Source organism: Podarcis muralis, chromosome 17 (assembly GCF_964188315.1).
Source record: "Podarcis muralis chromosome 17, rPodMur119.hap1.1, whole genome shotgun sequence".
Classification (NCBI taxonomy): Eukaryota; Metazoa; Chordata; class Lepidosauria; order Squamata; family Lacertidae; genus Podarcis; species Podarcis muralis.
Genome location: NC_135671.1, coordinates 41320087 through 41336049, shown reverse-complemented (window position 1 = coordinate 41336049; position 15963 = coordinate 41320087). Strand labels below are relative to the sequence as shown.

At 47.1% G+C, this 15963-nt stretch overlaps 1 protein-coding gene across 2 annotated transcripts in view; it reads left to right on the top strand.

Annotated features, from left to right (window-relative positions):
- UBA1 (ubiquitin like modifier activating enzyme 1) overlaps positions 1-9350 on the top strand; it is a 43622-nt gene extending 34272 nt beyond the window's left edge. For both annotated transcript variants that reach the window (XM_028712627.2, XM_028712628.2), the window contains exons 13-26: positions 86-166; positions 248-403; positions 750-915; positions 1973-2169; positions 2513-2577; positions 3592-3787; positions 3877-3951; positions 4831-5020; positions 5448-5536; positions 5800-5892; positions 6003-6194; positions 8302-8403; positions 8503-8603; positions 8689-9350. In XM_028712627.2, coding sequence (XP_028568460.1) covers positions 86-166; positions 248-403; positions 750-915; positions 1973-2169; positions 2513-2577; positions 3592-3787; positions 3877-3951; positions 4831-5020; positions 5448-5536; positions 5800-5892; positions 6003-6194; positions 8302-8403; positions 8503-8603; positions 8689-8824 — 1839 coding nt within the window. In that variant the 3' untranslated portion in view covers positions 8825-9350. The remainder of the gene's footprint in view (positions 1-85; positions 167-247; positions 404-749; positions 916-1972; positions 2170-2512; positions 2578-3591; positions 3788-3876; positions 3952-4830; positions 5021-5447; positions 5537-5799; positions 5893-6002; positions 6195-8301; positions 8404-8502; positions 8604-8688) is intronic.
- The last annotated feature ends 6613 nt before the right edge of the window (positions 9351-15963 follow it).

The window sequence follows — 15963 nt, the reverse complement described above, 5'->3', positions numbered from 1 at the left end:
CCACAACAAGGTTGAGGAAATAGAGAAATCAAGCATTGACTAGAAGAAGAGATGAAAGCTGTCTTTGTTTCCTCTCTCTTTATAGAAACACTGTCGATATGATGGGCAGATTGCTGTCTTTGGCAGTGACCTGCAGGATAAGCTGAGTCAGCAGAAGTATTTTCTGGTGAGTGCTAGTACCGTTTTCCTATGCCTTGGTCAGTATCCCAAGCACCTTGTTGACATTTCTGCTCTTTCCCACTCTTAGGTTGGTGCTGGTGCCATTGGCTGTGAGCTGCTGAAGAACTTTGCTATGATAGGTCTGGGGTGTGGGCCAGGTGGAGAGGTGGCTGTGACTGACATGGACACAATTGAGAAATCCAACCTCAACCGGCAGTTCCTCTTCCGGCCTTGGGATGTTACAGTAAGTTCTGTTTATCTGCAGCTGCTTTTGCTGGGAGTGGGGTGAGTGACACTTTAGAGGTCTGTGGTCTTCCACAGTACCTGTTCCATAAGCCCCAATGAACCCAACCATTATAAAAGATTGTGCAGATATGACTTAGTGCTTGCTTAAGCTTTTTTCCTGAAACTCTGCTTGTTCTGGTACTGCATTCTGTGTCTGTTTCAAGATTCCTTGTTTGACCAATAAACCCATAATGAAACCGAGTCATACTTATGTCTGAACATTAATACAGAGCAAAAACAGTCACTGGAATGAAGCTCGTAGCTGTAGTGCTGTATCCACATTGTGTGACTTTCTGTCTGCCCAGAAAATGAAATCTGATACAGCGGCGGCAGCCGTGAAGGAAATGAACCCGAACATCCACATCACAAGCCACCAAGATCGTGTGGGCCCAGACACAGAGCGTGTTTATGATGATGACTTCTTTGAGAGCCTCGACGGAGTGGCAAATGCACTGGACAACGTGGATGCTCGTGTGTATCTGTCAGGGGTTGACTTGCTTACCTGTGCATTGCACACAGCTTTTTGCAGCTGATACATTTTCCTTGGTGTCAGCTGCAAGGCATCCTCACAGAGGATGGCTTCTCTGGCATTGTTCTTGCATTACTAGGCGGTGGATAAGAATGCAGTGAGAGTATTGGGAGTATAACTAAATAGGGGGAAAGGACAATCACTGTCTGGCCTCTTCAAACCAAACCCATTCATTGTCCGAGGTGGATCCCATTATACAGTGGTACCTCGGGTTAATATTACCTCAGGTTGAGAACAGAAATCATGCAGCGGTGGCGCAGTGGCAGCAGGAGGCCCCATTAGCTAAAGTGGTGCTTCAGGTTAAGAACAGTTTCAGTGTAAGAACGGACCTCCAGAACGAATTAAGTTCTTAACCCGAGGTACCACTGTATATGGGACTTTCTAAATATGAGTGGGGACGCAGGTGGCGCTGTGGGTAAAACCTCAGTGCCTAGGACTTGCCGATCGCGTGGTTGGCGGTTCGAATCCCCGCGGCGGGGTGCGCTCCCGTCGTTCGGTCCCAGCGCCTGCCAACCTAGCAGTTCGAAAGCACCTCTGGGTGCAAGTAGATAAATAGGGACCGCTTACCAGCGGGAAGGTAAACGGCGTTCCGTGTGCTGCGCTGGCTCGCCAGATGCAGCTTGTCACGCTGGCCACGTGACCCGGAAGTGTCTGCGGACAGCGCTGGCTCCCGGCCTATAGAGTGAGATGAGCGCACAACCCTAGAGTCTGGCAAGACTGGCCCGTACGGGCAGGGGTACCTTTACCTTTACCTTAAATATGAGTGGTTTGTATAAATGATCTTATATGCATAGTCAGCTGATATATATTCCTGCAATAATACTTCCCTTTTCAGGGAGAGAAATTCAGAATATTATTTCTTCAGACACCTAGAAAACAATTTTCTCCCAACTAGTAGCGTTGGAAAACATTCCATTTCCTGTCTGATTCCCGTGCTGTTCTGGTCGGCAGCATTTTTCTGCTTTCTCGTGTAACCGCTTTCCCTCTCCTTTGAACTAGGGATGTACATGGACCGTCGCTGCGTCTATTACCGCAAGCCCCTGCTGGAATCAGGGACGCTGGGGACCAAAGGGAACATCCAGGTGGTGATCCCCTTCCTTACGGAGTCCTACAGTTCCAGCCAGGACCCTCCAGAAAAATCCATCCCAATCTGCACGCTCAAAAACTTTCCCAATGCCATTGAACACACCTTACAGGTCAGTTTGTATTCGGTTGCATTGTCAGTTTTCAAGGCAATAGTTGGTGTATCGTAATAGTTAGGAACCAGAATGCTGCCTGGGTTCTCAGCAGAATGAATTTGCTGCAGGACCTTGCGTTTCAACTGCATCTTGTCTCATAGAGGGGAAGCTGGATCCTGTCCCCATCTGGTTTTGTCTGCTGAGGCAGCATTTACTGCCATGTCTAATCTTATGTCTAGTTACTATAATTTTATGCATCAGTGTTGGGAGCAAAGTGAGCTAGCTGCTGCTGTGTACTATAAAACCTCCAATCTTCTCTTCCATCTAGAAATCATATATTTATTATCATTTATTTTGATAGTGGGCCCGTGATGAATTTGAAGGCCTTTTTAAGCAGCCCGCAGAGAATGTCAACCAGTACATCACGTGAGTAAAATGCTGTATTTGAGGATCTGAAAGTGGTCAGAGTTGGAGCCAAAGCCTTGCTCTGCACAACGGAAGATGCAGTGGATTGAGCACTGACCAGTAAAGTATAATGATGTGCACTAAATGAAACACAGGCATAAGAAACATGGAGAACAGGCAGTTGGGGTGTGGCTTTGCAGTTTCTGCAGTTTTTTCGTCCTTTCTCCACCCCCTTATTTTCTTCTGGATCAGTGTTTTTATCTAGATTAACGTTTTAGTTTGGAGGGGGGGAATATTATAAAAAAGGAAACTTTGCAGCTTTTATTTTAGTTTACAATAAAAACAGATTAAACAAAACACAAGAGAAGGAACTAGCATAGAAGAAGAAGAGAAAAGGGAAAGAGGGAGGATACAAAGCCATTTACCAGAGGTAGATCTTAACCCTTGCCTCACCTGGGAGCTTCTCTGGGCAGGAATTCCCTCGGCTTAAGTGGGGTGAGGGAAGAGTGGCAGGTAGAGGGGTACCTACCTAGACAGTGAAGCCACATGTCTCTCCAATGAAAATTGGAAGTGGGCATTGTGTGAAGTGGCTGTGGATCTCCTGCCGCAGAAGTGTAGGACTGTATAGAGTTGGGAGGGCCACCCGAGGGTCATCTAGCCCAGCCCCCTCACAAAGTAGGAATCACAGCTAAAGAACGCCAGCCAGATGGTCCCCCCAACCACTGCTTAAAAGCCTCCAGTGGTGGAGACCCCCAACAACTTCCGAGGTCACAGAATTGCAGGCTTGGAAGGGAACCCCAGGAGTCATCTAGTCCAGCCCCGGTGGACAGCGGGCACGATCCATCCCGTTGTGCAAGGCTAAAGATGCTGCTCAAGGCTAAAGCGGAAGCGCGCAGCCTGTCCGTTGCTCTTTGGGGCGGGGGGGGGGGATAATATTTTTTTCCTTGATTTCCCCCTCTAAAAACTAGGTGCGTCCTGTGGTCCGGTGCGTCCAATAGAGCGAAAAATACAATAATAGTGTTGATTTTTCTCCAGAGACTCCAAATTCATGGAGCGGACCCAGAAGCTACCGGGCACCCAACCTCTGGAGGTGCTGGAAGCTGTCTACAAGAGTTTGGTGACTGATCGGCCCAAGTCGTGGTCTGACTGTGTGACGTGGGCTTGCAACCATTGGCACACTCAGTACAGTAACAATATTCGTCAGCTGCTGCACAACTTCCCCCCAAACCAGGTGAGCAAGTGAGGGTCCTTCTAGCAGTTGGAGGGGTAGGTTTTCTTAACTGCTTTCCCCTTTATAACATCCCCTCTGTATTCTTTCAGAAAACTAATTCAGGAACCCTCTTCTGGTCAGGTCCGAAGCGATGCCCTCATCCACTCACTTTTGATGTCAACAATGTAAGCACCGAGATAGGGGTGGAGAACTGGCACCGCTAACTAGAAGACAGGTGGGAGTGGGGAGGAGGTGGCAAGAGCTGGTTCCTGTCATATCTACTGTGCTCAAAAAGTTTACTAACCGTATTGCAGCTGCATTTAGTCTTGGTATTCATAGTTCTTTTAAAAAGGTTGAAAACTGGAAGTATGGCCAAAAGGGAGAGACACTTACGCTACAATTCTCCTTTAGACACTGGGTTGTTAGTTTTGGAACGGGAAAGGAGCACATGGGCATGGGGTGTAGGGGAAGGAAGTGCTGGGTGCTGAAACCTTTGCAGAGCAAGAAGCTTTGCTAAAGCTGGGCAAACTCCAGTCAGCAACGTTCACTCTGAAGTTGCTCCCTCTTCAACTACCGTGAGTTAGACATGTGGTGGAGGGCAGGTCAGAGTGGGAGAGGATGAATGGCTTCTGCTTTGTGCTCAGGATGGCTTTATTTGAAGGTCAGAGAGAGACATTCCTCCAGGTCAGATTTGGCTAGAGACACCCTGAACAGAATAGAACCATGCATGTAGCTTGAGTCTTTGCTGGGATTGTTCAATTTGTTTCATGAAACTGTTATTCAAATCATCCCAGTTCCTCTGGCATATAAGGCAGCTTGTTCAGGGGCCCATGGGGTTAAACCTGAAAGGAGGTGGTAGTGGTGGGTGTAGTCAAGTTGGGTTAGATTGTCTTTAAGACCATTCTACACGATCCCTTCTCTGTCTGTATTTATTACTTATTTACATATTATTGATTCAGATGAAAGAAGCATGGCTTCTGGTCAGACTGTGAGCATCACTTAGAGAATCTGGACTCTCAAGTAAACTAGGCTCCTGGCTTAACTTTCTGTCTTTGCCTCCTCAGCCCTTGCACATGGATTATGTGGTGGCAGCAGCAAACTTGTTTGCACAAACATACGGCATCACAGGCACCCGGGACAGGGCAGCCATAGTGGAGCTTCTGCGCCAGGTGCAAGTTCCAGAATTCACTCCAAAGTCTGGTGTTCGCATCCACATCTCTGATCAGGAGCTGCAGAATGCCAACGCCTCTGTTGGTAAGGCTTCCTAGAGTTGAGAGTGAAGTGGGCTGCAGTGGGGAGGCCTCTACCTTGATAGAGAAGTAGGGAATGACAGAAAGATAATTTGAACATTCTTCCTCCTAACAACTTCATATTTGTAGACCAGAGGGGTATCACATAAAGTATTTTCTGCCTGCTTCAATATTGTGCCAGATTGGATTTTTGCTTCCTGCCGAGGGAGACGCCTGCACAACCTGCTGAAACAACCTGTTTCAGTTCTCTTGGGTTGTGAAGCTTCTCTGAATCCTTCAAGCATCAGTGGTGAAATTTGGCTGCATAACTATGTTAGGGGAACTTTGCTGGGTGGGTGGGTCAGTCGGTGGATACCAGAGTTTACTGAAAGAGGAGGGTGACTTGAGGTTGTTGTTAACCTTTTCCAAGGCTTCTGTTTTCTTTTTCCCAGATGACAGACGGCTGGAGGAGCTGAAATCCTCACTCCCAAGTTCCCAGCAACTGCAAGAATTCAAGATGTTTCCTGTTGATTTTGAAAAGGTAAGGACCAGTTGAATTTCTTGGTGGCTAATCCCTAGTTTTACCTCCTGATTCCTTGGCAGGGTGGGATTGGCTGGAAATGGTCCCTAGGTTGCCATGTGGAAGTGCTTCTGGTGCCTAGTCTGGAAGCCTTCAGTCAAGTGCCTAGTCAAGCCTCCAGTGTGCAGCTCCCTGGGACATATGCGCCCAGAAGAGGTTCTAGGGAGGTAAGTGGTACGGTGGGACTATCACAGGGCTCAGTTGTCATTTTATTTGCATTTCAGGATGATGACACAAATTTCCATATGGATTTCATTGTGGCTGCATCCAACCTACGAGCAGAGAACTACGATATTCCTCCTGCTGATCGGCACAAGGTAGGCTTCCCTATTGGGTGTGAAGAGTGCAACCCTGGTCAGTGGAAGGAAGGGGCAGTAGTGTGGACTTGGCACTTAAGTGGGCTCTCCTACATCCTTTATCTCTTCAGAGCAAGCTGATTGCAGGGAAAATCATACCAGCTATTGCCACGACGACGGCTGCTGTAGTAGGCTTGGTGTGTCTGGAGTTATTCAAAGTGGTACAGGGCCACAAACAACTGGAGTCCTACAAGAATGGCTTCCTCAACCTGGCATTGCCTTTCTTTGGGTTCTCTGAGCCCATTGCTTGCCCCAAGAACAAGGTAAGTGGGGTGGCTTTTCCCTGCACCTCTTCTTTTGTTCACACCTCTCAACTTGCATTCTTTACCCCTTCTTTACAGAAGACACCAGCTGTTTAGCAATACAAGCATTGCTAAATTCTCCTGCAAGCAGGGGGAATATGTCTCCTTAGGGCAGTGGTTCTCAAAGGGTTTGGCAGGAGAGGGTGGCGGGATGATTCAAGGACAAGCAAAAGAATTTTCAAGCATTTCACTGTACAGTGGACGCTCAGGTTGCGAACGTGATCCGTGCGGGAAGCACATTTGCAACCCACAACGTTCGCAACCTGCAGTGCCGCGTCTGCACATGTTGTGTTTTGGCACTTCTGTGCATGCGCAAAGCACGATTTAGCACTTCTGCGCATGCGCAAGCACTGAAACCAGGAAGAAACCGTTCCGGTACTTCCGGGTTCGGTGTGGTGCACAGCCTGAAATCGTGCAACTCAGAGCGCCTGTCACCCGAGGTATGACTATAGTTTAGCAAAATATTACACACACAACCAGAAACTGCATCCATGCCTCTCTTCAAGAGTATTGGCTATTACAGTTCTTCATGACATACTGTTGTGAACAGGGATCGTCACCACTGACAAATACGAAAGATCAGAAAAGAGAAAAGTTTCTTTATGTTGATGAGATGAAAGTTAGTTTGTCTCAAATTAGTAAAGGGACCCCTGACCATTAGGTCCAGTCATGGCCGACTCTGGGGTTGCGGCGCTCATCTTGCTTTATTGACTGAGGGAGCCGGCGTACAGCTTCCGGGTCATGTGGCCAGCATGACTAAGCCGCTTCTGGCCAACCAGAGCAGCGCACGGAAATGCCGTTTACCTTCCCACCGGAGTGGTACCTATTTATCTATTTGCACTTGGACGTGCTTTCGAACTGCTAGGTTGGCAGAAGCAGGAACCGAGCAACGGGAGCTCACCCCGTCGCGGGGATTCGAACCGCCAACCTTCTGATCGGCAAGCCCTAGGCTCTGTGGTTTAACCCACAGTGCCATCTCAAATTAGACCTAATATAAATGAGATTACCCAACAAAAACAAGCTCACACCTCTAATTGAGTTTGTATACATTCTTACGGTGCATGTGTAAGAGGCTCGTTTATGTTTATATTTTGGGAAGAATTTGTGCTCTTCTGTAGCTGCATTGCTTTATACTTTCTGGGTGCCGCCTGATGGTTTTACAAAGTAGTCGTGTTCTGTGTTATAAATCAGGCACTGCTAGGAGGAGTTTCTCCCCCCCCCCCCCCAACATATTCTTTATCAATCAAATATTCAGTGTGTCGTGAGCATATTCTGAAAGTGTGGCCCAGTGAAAAAAGTTTGAGAACTACTGCTGTAGGAACTTGGGAGGTGGGGAAGGAAAACCAACATCAGCTGAAGCCCTTCAGCACTCAAGTGAAATTCCAAAGAGCTTCTGTGTGGCTGCACTTCCAAGTACAATAATATTTTTAAAACTTCTTGCAACTCAACATTTCAGATTTTTTCTTTTTTATATACTAGTTTCTCTGCTTTCACGAGGCAAATCCATTGGAGGAGGGCATTCCTATTACTGTCACTTCACCATGTTTAGGGGGTGTTACATAGGCAGGGAGGCCCTGGGATTTTTTTTATTACTGTATCCAAGAATATGCATTAAACAATTTAAAATATTAAAACAAAGAGATATACAGTCATACCTTGGAAGTTGAACGGAATCTGTTCTGGAAGTCCGTTCGACTTCCAAAGCATTCGAAAACCAAAGCACAGGTTCTGATTGGCTGCAGGAAGCTCCTGCAACCAATCAGAAGCCCTGCCGAATGTTCGGCTTCCAAAAGAACATTAGAAAACTGGAACAGACTGGAACAGGTGAGTGTCCATGCCCACTCTTCAGAAATAATACCTGACTGCAGGTGCAGAATCCCTTTTTTTGTATGGGGTAAGAGAAGTGTGCACATACGTATGTCCTGCCATGCAGACAAGTGATCTTCCTGTGGAGGGCCTGATTGCGGAGGCTCAGCTGTAGAGACAGGATCCTAGGAACATGAAGGAAACTTTTCAGGTTTAATGTCTGTAATTCCCAAAATCTATGTTTTTTGCCCCCTCTCTTCAGTACTACAACACTGAGTGGACTTTGTGGGACCGTTTTGAGGTGCAGGGCATCCAGGCTGATGGACAGGAGATGACCCTGCGTGAGTTCCTGGCCTATTTCCAGGTAAGAGCTGGGGAGTCCAGAGCCGTTCCCTGTCAAAGTAGCTTAGCAGTTGCAGAAGTTTTTTAGTAATGGAAGTGAAATACTTCTTGTCTTACGCAGAAGGAGCACAAACTGGAGATCACAATGCTGTCCCAGGGAGTCTCTATGCTGTACTCCTTCTTTATGCAACCAGCCAAGCTGAAAGAGCGGCATGACCAGGCGTATGTATCATTTGGCTGTGCTTAGGCTAAACAAAGGTGGACAACTTCAGCCCACGCTTTCTCTGACCATTGTCCTCTCCCGTAGGATGACTGAGATTGTCACCAGAGTCTCAAAGAAGAAGATTGGTCGCCATGTGAAGGCCCTCGTCTTTGAGCTGTGCTGTAATGACGACAATGGGGATGACACAGAGGTGCCCTACGTGCGTTACACCATCCGCTAGGGGCTCCTTTGCTAGCACCAACCACCTGCCTGCCACGGACTGTTAGTGCAGGGAAGGGTCCTCCTCCCTTCCTCACCCTTCACTGTTAAAGTGACTCAAAACATGAAATAATGTTTATACCCTTTTAGGATTCCCTCCCCGCCCCCCGGTTGTTTTTGTCTCCACCAGGGCTTGGGAAATGCTCCACTCCTGTGGCCCCACCCTCCCATTCCTTGCAGTTAAGTCATGTTTTTGAGGCGCCTTAACCCCCCCCCCCCCCCCCGTCCTTCAATGTTAGTCGTGTTGTGTTTTGGCTCCTGCACCACCACCACCTCCCCCCTCCACCACTCTCTGGTAGTGGAGGCTGCTCCCTCCCTCATTCTATTCTGGAGGGGGGGCTTGTAACAGGAAATGCCCCCTCCTCGTCTTCTGAGCACTGGGAGGCCTTGCCCTGGCTGGCTTTGGGGGGAGAGGATGCGATGGGCCGAGAGCGTAGGTCAGAACTGGTAAGAGAAGTAAATGAGTCAATAAACGTTTGCAAAAGCCAGTGGTCCTTTATTGCTCAACCAAGGAACTCAAGAGGGATTGTTGGTTGCATGTAACTTGGAACTGTGACCATTGTTCAAATGCCTGGAGTTCTCAGGCTGCTGCTAAAAAGTGCATTGATAAAGCTGTAGACTAGGGTGGATAGGATAGGCCTGGACTGATAACTCCTGATTTTCAGTTCCTTGCAAGCTGTTTGTGTTTCCTTATAGGCAGCTTTTTAAATGTACTGCTGCTTTCTGAAGACACCCCCTCCCCAATCCACACGTGGAAATGTGTGTGTGTGTGTGTTTGTGCTTCTGCTTGCTTCTGAAGTAGCAGAGTGAAGACTACACTGATGTTTTCTTGAAGCTCTCCAGTGTTGGGAGAACGTGGCGATCTTTTCCAACAAAAGAGATTGAGTAGCAACCATGCATAGTTGTGGCAGAACATTACCCGTATTGCGTTTCCACCATATGTCACACCCAAGAGGCAGGTGGCCCAGTTTCAGAATCATAGTGAAACCATTAATAATGCTTCACTCAGATGCAATGAAGTTTAACAGGGAGAACAATTCTCTTCGCAAAGGATTTCTTCCCTCTTTGGCTTGATGTTTGTACTGGGCCTTCCACATTGAGGTTTCGGGAGGAACCTTCAAAACAGTGCTCCTTTTCGGGGGGGGGGGGTAGAGCATCCCTTCATGTTGAGGGTGGTAGAGGACCACTGGTGTGCATGGGGCAGTTTTGCCAGAGCTATTGGCACCAACTGATAGCTTTCTCCCCTTCAAATAGAACTACAGGAACCTTATATGAGCTTAAGGAGCCCATTAGTTTTGCATTCCCTCAAATCTTTTTGGGGTATCTATTTTATCCAGAATCAACTGATTTGTCTTCAGCAATGCTTTATCTCTCCTATCGGTCATACATGCTTATTACTAAATTTGGGAATGCTCAGCAGAGCTTAGCCTCTAGCAGATTCCCAGTTAGGTTTGTAGTGGAGAATTAAAATTATTATGAAGCTGCTGCACCAACACCCCACCCTGCATGCTTCAGGACAAGAGCGGAGTGTGGCAAGTCAGGTGAATTTTGTCTCCATAGGTAAATAAGACAAGCAGGTTTCTGGGTTGGTCCATGGATATGGATTGCTCCAGAAGCATCTTGCATCTTTCATCTCCAAATTGGATAAGGGACAGTCTAGTCAGTCAGCCATCTATGACAGGTTCCTCGACTTTACAGATTATGTTCTGTGTGAAGAATCAGTTTTCATTTATATATGCTTCTGGGTTCACTTGGATCCAAAGGTCTACCATAAGGTAGAACTCCAGAGTGCTGTGGGAGGTGGAGAGTTTTTGACCACGGAAAAGAGAAGGGGCAGTTCTTATTCATGCCATTTTGACCTGGGAGCATTCTATTGGGTCCCTTGTTCAAGGAAAACTATGGACAAGACACTGGCCTTTATAGCTTAAAGTTGCAGAATTTCAAGTTTGTACATTTGGGGTAAGTGTTAAAAGAAATGGATTAGCATCTTTTGAATTTAGGTAGTGTTTTTATTTCACTTTGACTCATCCTTATGATTATGAAAATACAATCCTGAGAAACAACGCAACTTGATTGGCTGCCATGTTCTGTCTCTTAAAACTGCTAATCATCTGACCTGTTTGGAAATGGTTCACTAGAACTCAATGGCCATCCAGTGAAGCTCAGTATTGGGGACAGATAAAAGAAAGTGAAACTATGGAATTCATTGCCAGAGCCGGCCCTGAAGACCACTAACTTGGGTGGCGTTGCAAGTGGAAGAGTAAGATTCACGGAGGTAGAGATCATGGCTACTAGCCATAATGGCTGCTCTCTGCCTACATAGGCATCTGGTTGGCCACTGTGAGAACAGGGTTCTGGAGTAGATGGCCCCTGCCTTAATCCACCAGGTTCTTAGGACAATGCACTACCTTCAGGCTCCATTGATAGACATGAGAGATAAGCCTGCAACAAGCCGGAATGTTACTGTTTTTTCCTTGTCTGCTAGAACACAAAAGCTGAACTACTTCAGTACTAGATGTGTGCGTAAGGTTAATTGCAGTGATTGGCCTGGATCTTGGAGGATGCAAGTGCCTCTTGGGTTGAAGTAGTTCATATTTTCATTGATAGTATTTTACGTTACTTTTCATAATGGAACGATAAATTGCACTGTTGTTGCAGACATACTGATTTTCAAAGTGTAGATTTGGTGTTCTAAGCAGGACTTCGTTTCTAAAAGGAGACATTAATTTCTCAAGCTTTCCTGGCTCCTACCTTTATGCCACAATCAAAAAGTAATGTAGAAAATAGGGCCCCTACATAACTTAATAGGGACGCGGGTGGCGCTGTGGGTAAAACCTCAGTGCCTAGGACTTGCCGATCGTATGGTCGGCGGTTCGAATCCCCGCAGCGGGGTGAGCTCCTGTCGTTTGGTCCCAGCTCCTGCCCACCTAGCAGTTCGAAAGCACCCCTAAGTGCAAGTAGATAAGTAGGGACCGCTTTATAGCGGGAAGGTAAACGGCGTTTCCGTGTGCTGCGCTGGTGCTGGCTCGCCAGCTGCAGCTTCGTCACGCTGGCCACGTGACCCGGAAGTGTCTTTGGACGGCGCCGGCTCACGGCCTCTAGAGCGAGATGAGCACGCAACCCTAGAGTCGGACACGACTGGCCCTTACGGGCAGGGGTACCTTTACATAACTTAATGAAAATGTATGAGTTTACTAGTGACACTTAAAGCTCTGGCTTCTACTGTGCCTCTTCAGCTGGAACCTAAGGCACCCATGTAATACAATCTGAAGCATATTTTACTCAGAAGTGACTGTAGGGACTAGGCAAATTGGACCAGTGGTCTAACATGACATAAGGTAGCTATGTTCCTATTTTACAGCCAAGCAGAGGTAACCAAAGCCACTAGGAGGGCACATATAAAAACTAGTCCTGTGGACAGCCTTTCTATGGAGTCTAGGCTTGTCTTTAATCAGGTAATTCTACCAGCTGTCTTGTCAAAAATCAATTAAAGATTTTTGTGTGTCCAGACTGCCTGTCAGCAAGGAGGCAGCCTTTCCCTCTAACTGTTCTGTATTGCCTCTGTAGGGTGAGACTCTTCCATCACTCTTGGGCCAGAGACTACAGAATTGACTCTGTGTCCACTGCTGTGGATCTAATGCCTTATTGCTGAAGGCACAGGCAGAATGAAGAGTCGGGTGAACTGGTAATGTAGTATAGTTTTCTTCAGGAGCAATTATCTTCTAAAACTAAACAGGTTTCCTCTAATTGCCAGTACAAAGGGATTTCAGCAAAGAGGAGGAAGGTTAAGCTGTGTGTTGTTCTAGACCAGGGGTCAGCAACCCGCGGCTCCGGAGCCGCATGTGGCTCTTTTACACCTTTACCGCGGCTCCAGGGCGGATACTAGCGAGGGGAAGAGGCGCATTGTGCGCCCCGACACTCCCCACTGTGGCGGGCACTGTACTGGCTGTGACGTCGCATGGGGGCGGTGCGTGCATTAGTCACGCACCGTCCCGACGTCACCTTCCCGCCCGCTGTCAGATCGGAGGGCAGCGGTGTGCATGTTTGCGGCTCCCAGTGTTTTTTTTCTTCGGAAACGGGTCCAAGTGGCTCTTTTTGTCTTAAAGGTTGCAGACCCCTGTTCTAGACCAAGCACGTCCAACAGGTACCTGAACCCAAAAAAAGGGGGTAGATCACTCTGAGGAGTTGGCCACCCCTGTTCTAGACTATCACTGTGGTCAATATATAGACTTTGGCTGTAGTTCAGTGGTAGAACATATACTTTCCACAGAAGTACAGGCTTGATGGGTCTCAAACAGGTGTTGAATTAGTGACTTCCCCTGCATGCAAAAGGCAGGCTCCAGCAGATGGAGAAGAAGAAACCAATAAGGGGTCCAACAATCAAGAAGTGGGTTTCTGCGTGTGCTGTAGAGCAAAGTGAGGGCAGATGGGGCTTGTCAACCTGGGTAAGCTCTGGTCCTAAATCTCTGCTATACTCATTTGTGAGAAAGGCTTCAGGAGTAAACCCCAAGGGAAAATCAGTACCCACACTGCCTTGTTGAAGAAGAAAAGGCTAAGGAGTAAACCCTACACAAATCCTGAGTCCCTAAGGCAATTGGATGGTGCTTTGTATGCCTCCTTTCAGCAACTCCTGGAGCTTTCCTTTGAACTACATCAGTGAGGCCAAGAGGCTTGTCATCTGGGCAGCCCAGGACCTCATACACACTGCCCAGCCTTGCACCCTTTGGTGCTTCTAACACAGCAGTTTAACTTCACCCCTGGAGGCACAATCCATTCTCTCTCAGAAAAGATGGATGCCAACTGCAGGCTTGATTGCGAACAACCCTGTCTGAACCTCTATAGAGGCATGTCAAGAAATGGAAGAGATTGGTGTGTGTAGCAGGAGGGAAGGGCCTGTTGCACAAGCAGAAATCCTTGTACTGGTAGGAGCGATGAGTTGAATACCCCCAAAATCTTACCTTGCACCAGCTGCAGAAGAAATACAACATAACAAAAGAAATTTATTATTGCAGCCTTCCCTGATGTTGTAAGAGACCTGTGTGAATTGAAAGGTTGATACTATCTGGCAGCTGTGGACTATGTCACTGATCTTCATTTGGTGGGTCAGGATCCACTAGTGAGTTGTGGCCTGATCCTAGTTGGGTTGCAACAGGAGCACTGCCACCATGCAAATATAGCATAAAATATATCGTAAAAGATCCAGAAATGGGTCCCCAAATGCATGTTTAGGTTAAAAATGGGTCCTGGCTCTGAAGAGGTTGGAAATATCTGGGTTATGATTCCCCAATAACGCCGCACCTTTTCCTCATGCTTATACTTCTGCCACCCCCAAAACTCTCAGGAGAGGCTGTAGTGGAGGAGTGTGGAATTCCCCTTGAACAAGTGTGAATTCAGCATTAGGTACCACCTGTTATTGTTTTTATTTTGTTGTTCTACGCATTACTATTTTGAGCATTGCAATAGAAATGTTAAGCTACCTTGGGAGAACTTGCCCTAAAAAGCATGGTGGAAATAATGTAAACATAATATTATTCAAAGTATATTGCACTCTCCTTGGCTAATGTTACTTGTCACAGCGTTCTTTCACAATTGATCCTTGTTAACTGGCATACCAAAGGAAAATGTGACCTACAGTCTGACGCAATGGACAGTAGCTAAGCCCCAGTCATTCTGGACATCTTACAAGTTTCACTGTATCACCACTAGCCCTCACTACTCTCAAGCAACAGGAAGATGGAGAAACCAGTACAAGCCGCTAACAACAAAATGTCCCACATACTGCGCTCTCAAGTTGTACCTCAACACTGTTGCTGGATTGTTTCAAAGTGGCATGACCTGTAAAAGTCTTCAGATTACCAAGCTAAGAGAAGTTACCAGTATTTCTACAACTAGTGAAATTCTATAACACATTTACAGTCAGGAGAGAGAAAAGACAGCTACTATGCTGACAAAAAAGGAATAACTTCCCCTTCCCCACTTGGGTGCCCCCTAAAACTCTTCCAAGAGTTTCCCCAATCCGTGGGGGGGGGGGAAGAGGGGGAATGTCTCCCTGCACAAGTGGAGGTCATTTAGCTTGCACATTTATTTGGGTGAAAACTGCCCAGTGCCTAGACCACATTCTGCTGAGACTGCCTGGCACATGAACAGAAACCAACATGGCATTTTCCTATTGTTGAGAAGCTACAATTGGCAAATGCCACAAGTTCATCTTCTCAGTCTTCCAGTGCTGCCTGACAGAGACGTTACTGCTCAGATACTTGGAAACCTGGAAGATTTAGAGGTGAAGGAGTGGTTACTTCATCAATGTGTCTTAACAACACTTCAATATTACTTAATAATATTTAATAATTTATTATTTATACCCCACCCATCTGGCTGGGTTTCCCCAGCCACTCTGGGTGGCTTCCAACAAAATATTAAAAATACAATAAAGCATCAAACATTAAAAACTTCCCTAAACAGGGCTGCCTTCAGATGTCTTCTAAAAGTCAGCTGGTTGTTTATTTCTTTGACATCTGATGGGAGAGCATTCCACAGGGTGGGCGCCACCACCGAGGAGGCCCTCTGCCTGGTTCCCTGTAGTTTCCCCAGAAGGCCCTCGGAGCTGCCCCTCCGCGTCCGGGCTGAGCAATGGGGGTGGATATTTGGTATAGATCAGGCATCTTAGTGCTGCCTCAATCCTGCTTTTTTCGGGCTGGGTGTGTTCCTTAAACAGAAGGCGGGAGATGAGATCACGGATTGAATCATAGAGTTGGAATAGACCACAAGGGCCATCGAGTCCAACCCCCTGCCAAGCAGGAAACACCATCAGAGCACTCCTGACATATGGTTGTCAAGCCTCTGCTTAAAGACCTCCAAAGAAGGAGACTCCACCACACTCCTTGGCAGCAAATTCCACTGTCGAACAGCTCTTACTGTCAGGAAGTTCTTCCTAATGTTTAGGTGGAATCTTCTTTCTTGTAGTTTGGATCCATTGCTCCGTGTCCGCTTCTCTGGAGCAGCAGAAAACAACCTTTCTCCCTCCTCTACGTGACATCCTTTTATATATTTGAACATGGCTATCATATCACCCCTTAACCTCCTCTTCTCCGGGCTAAACAT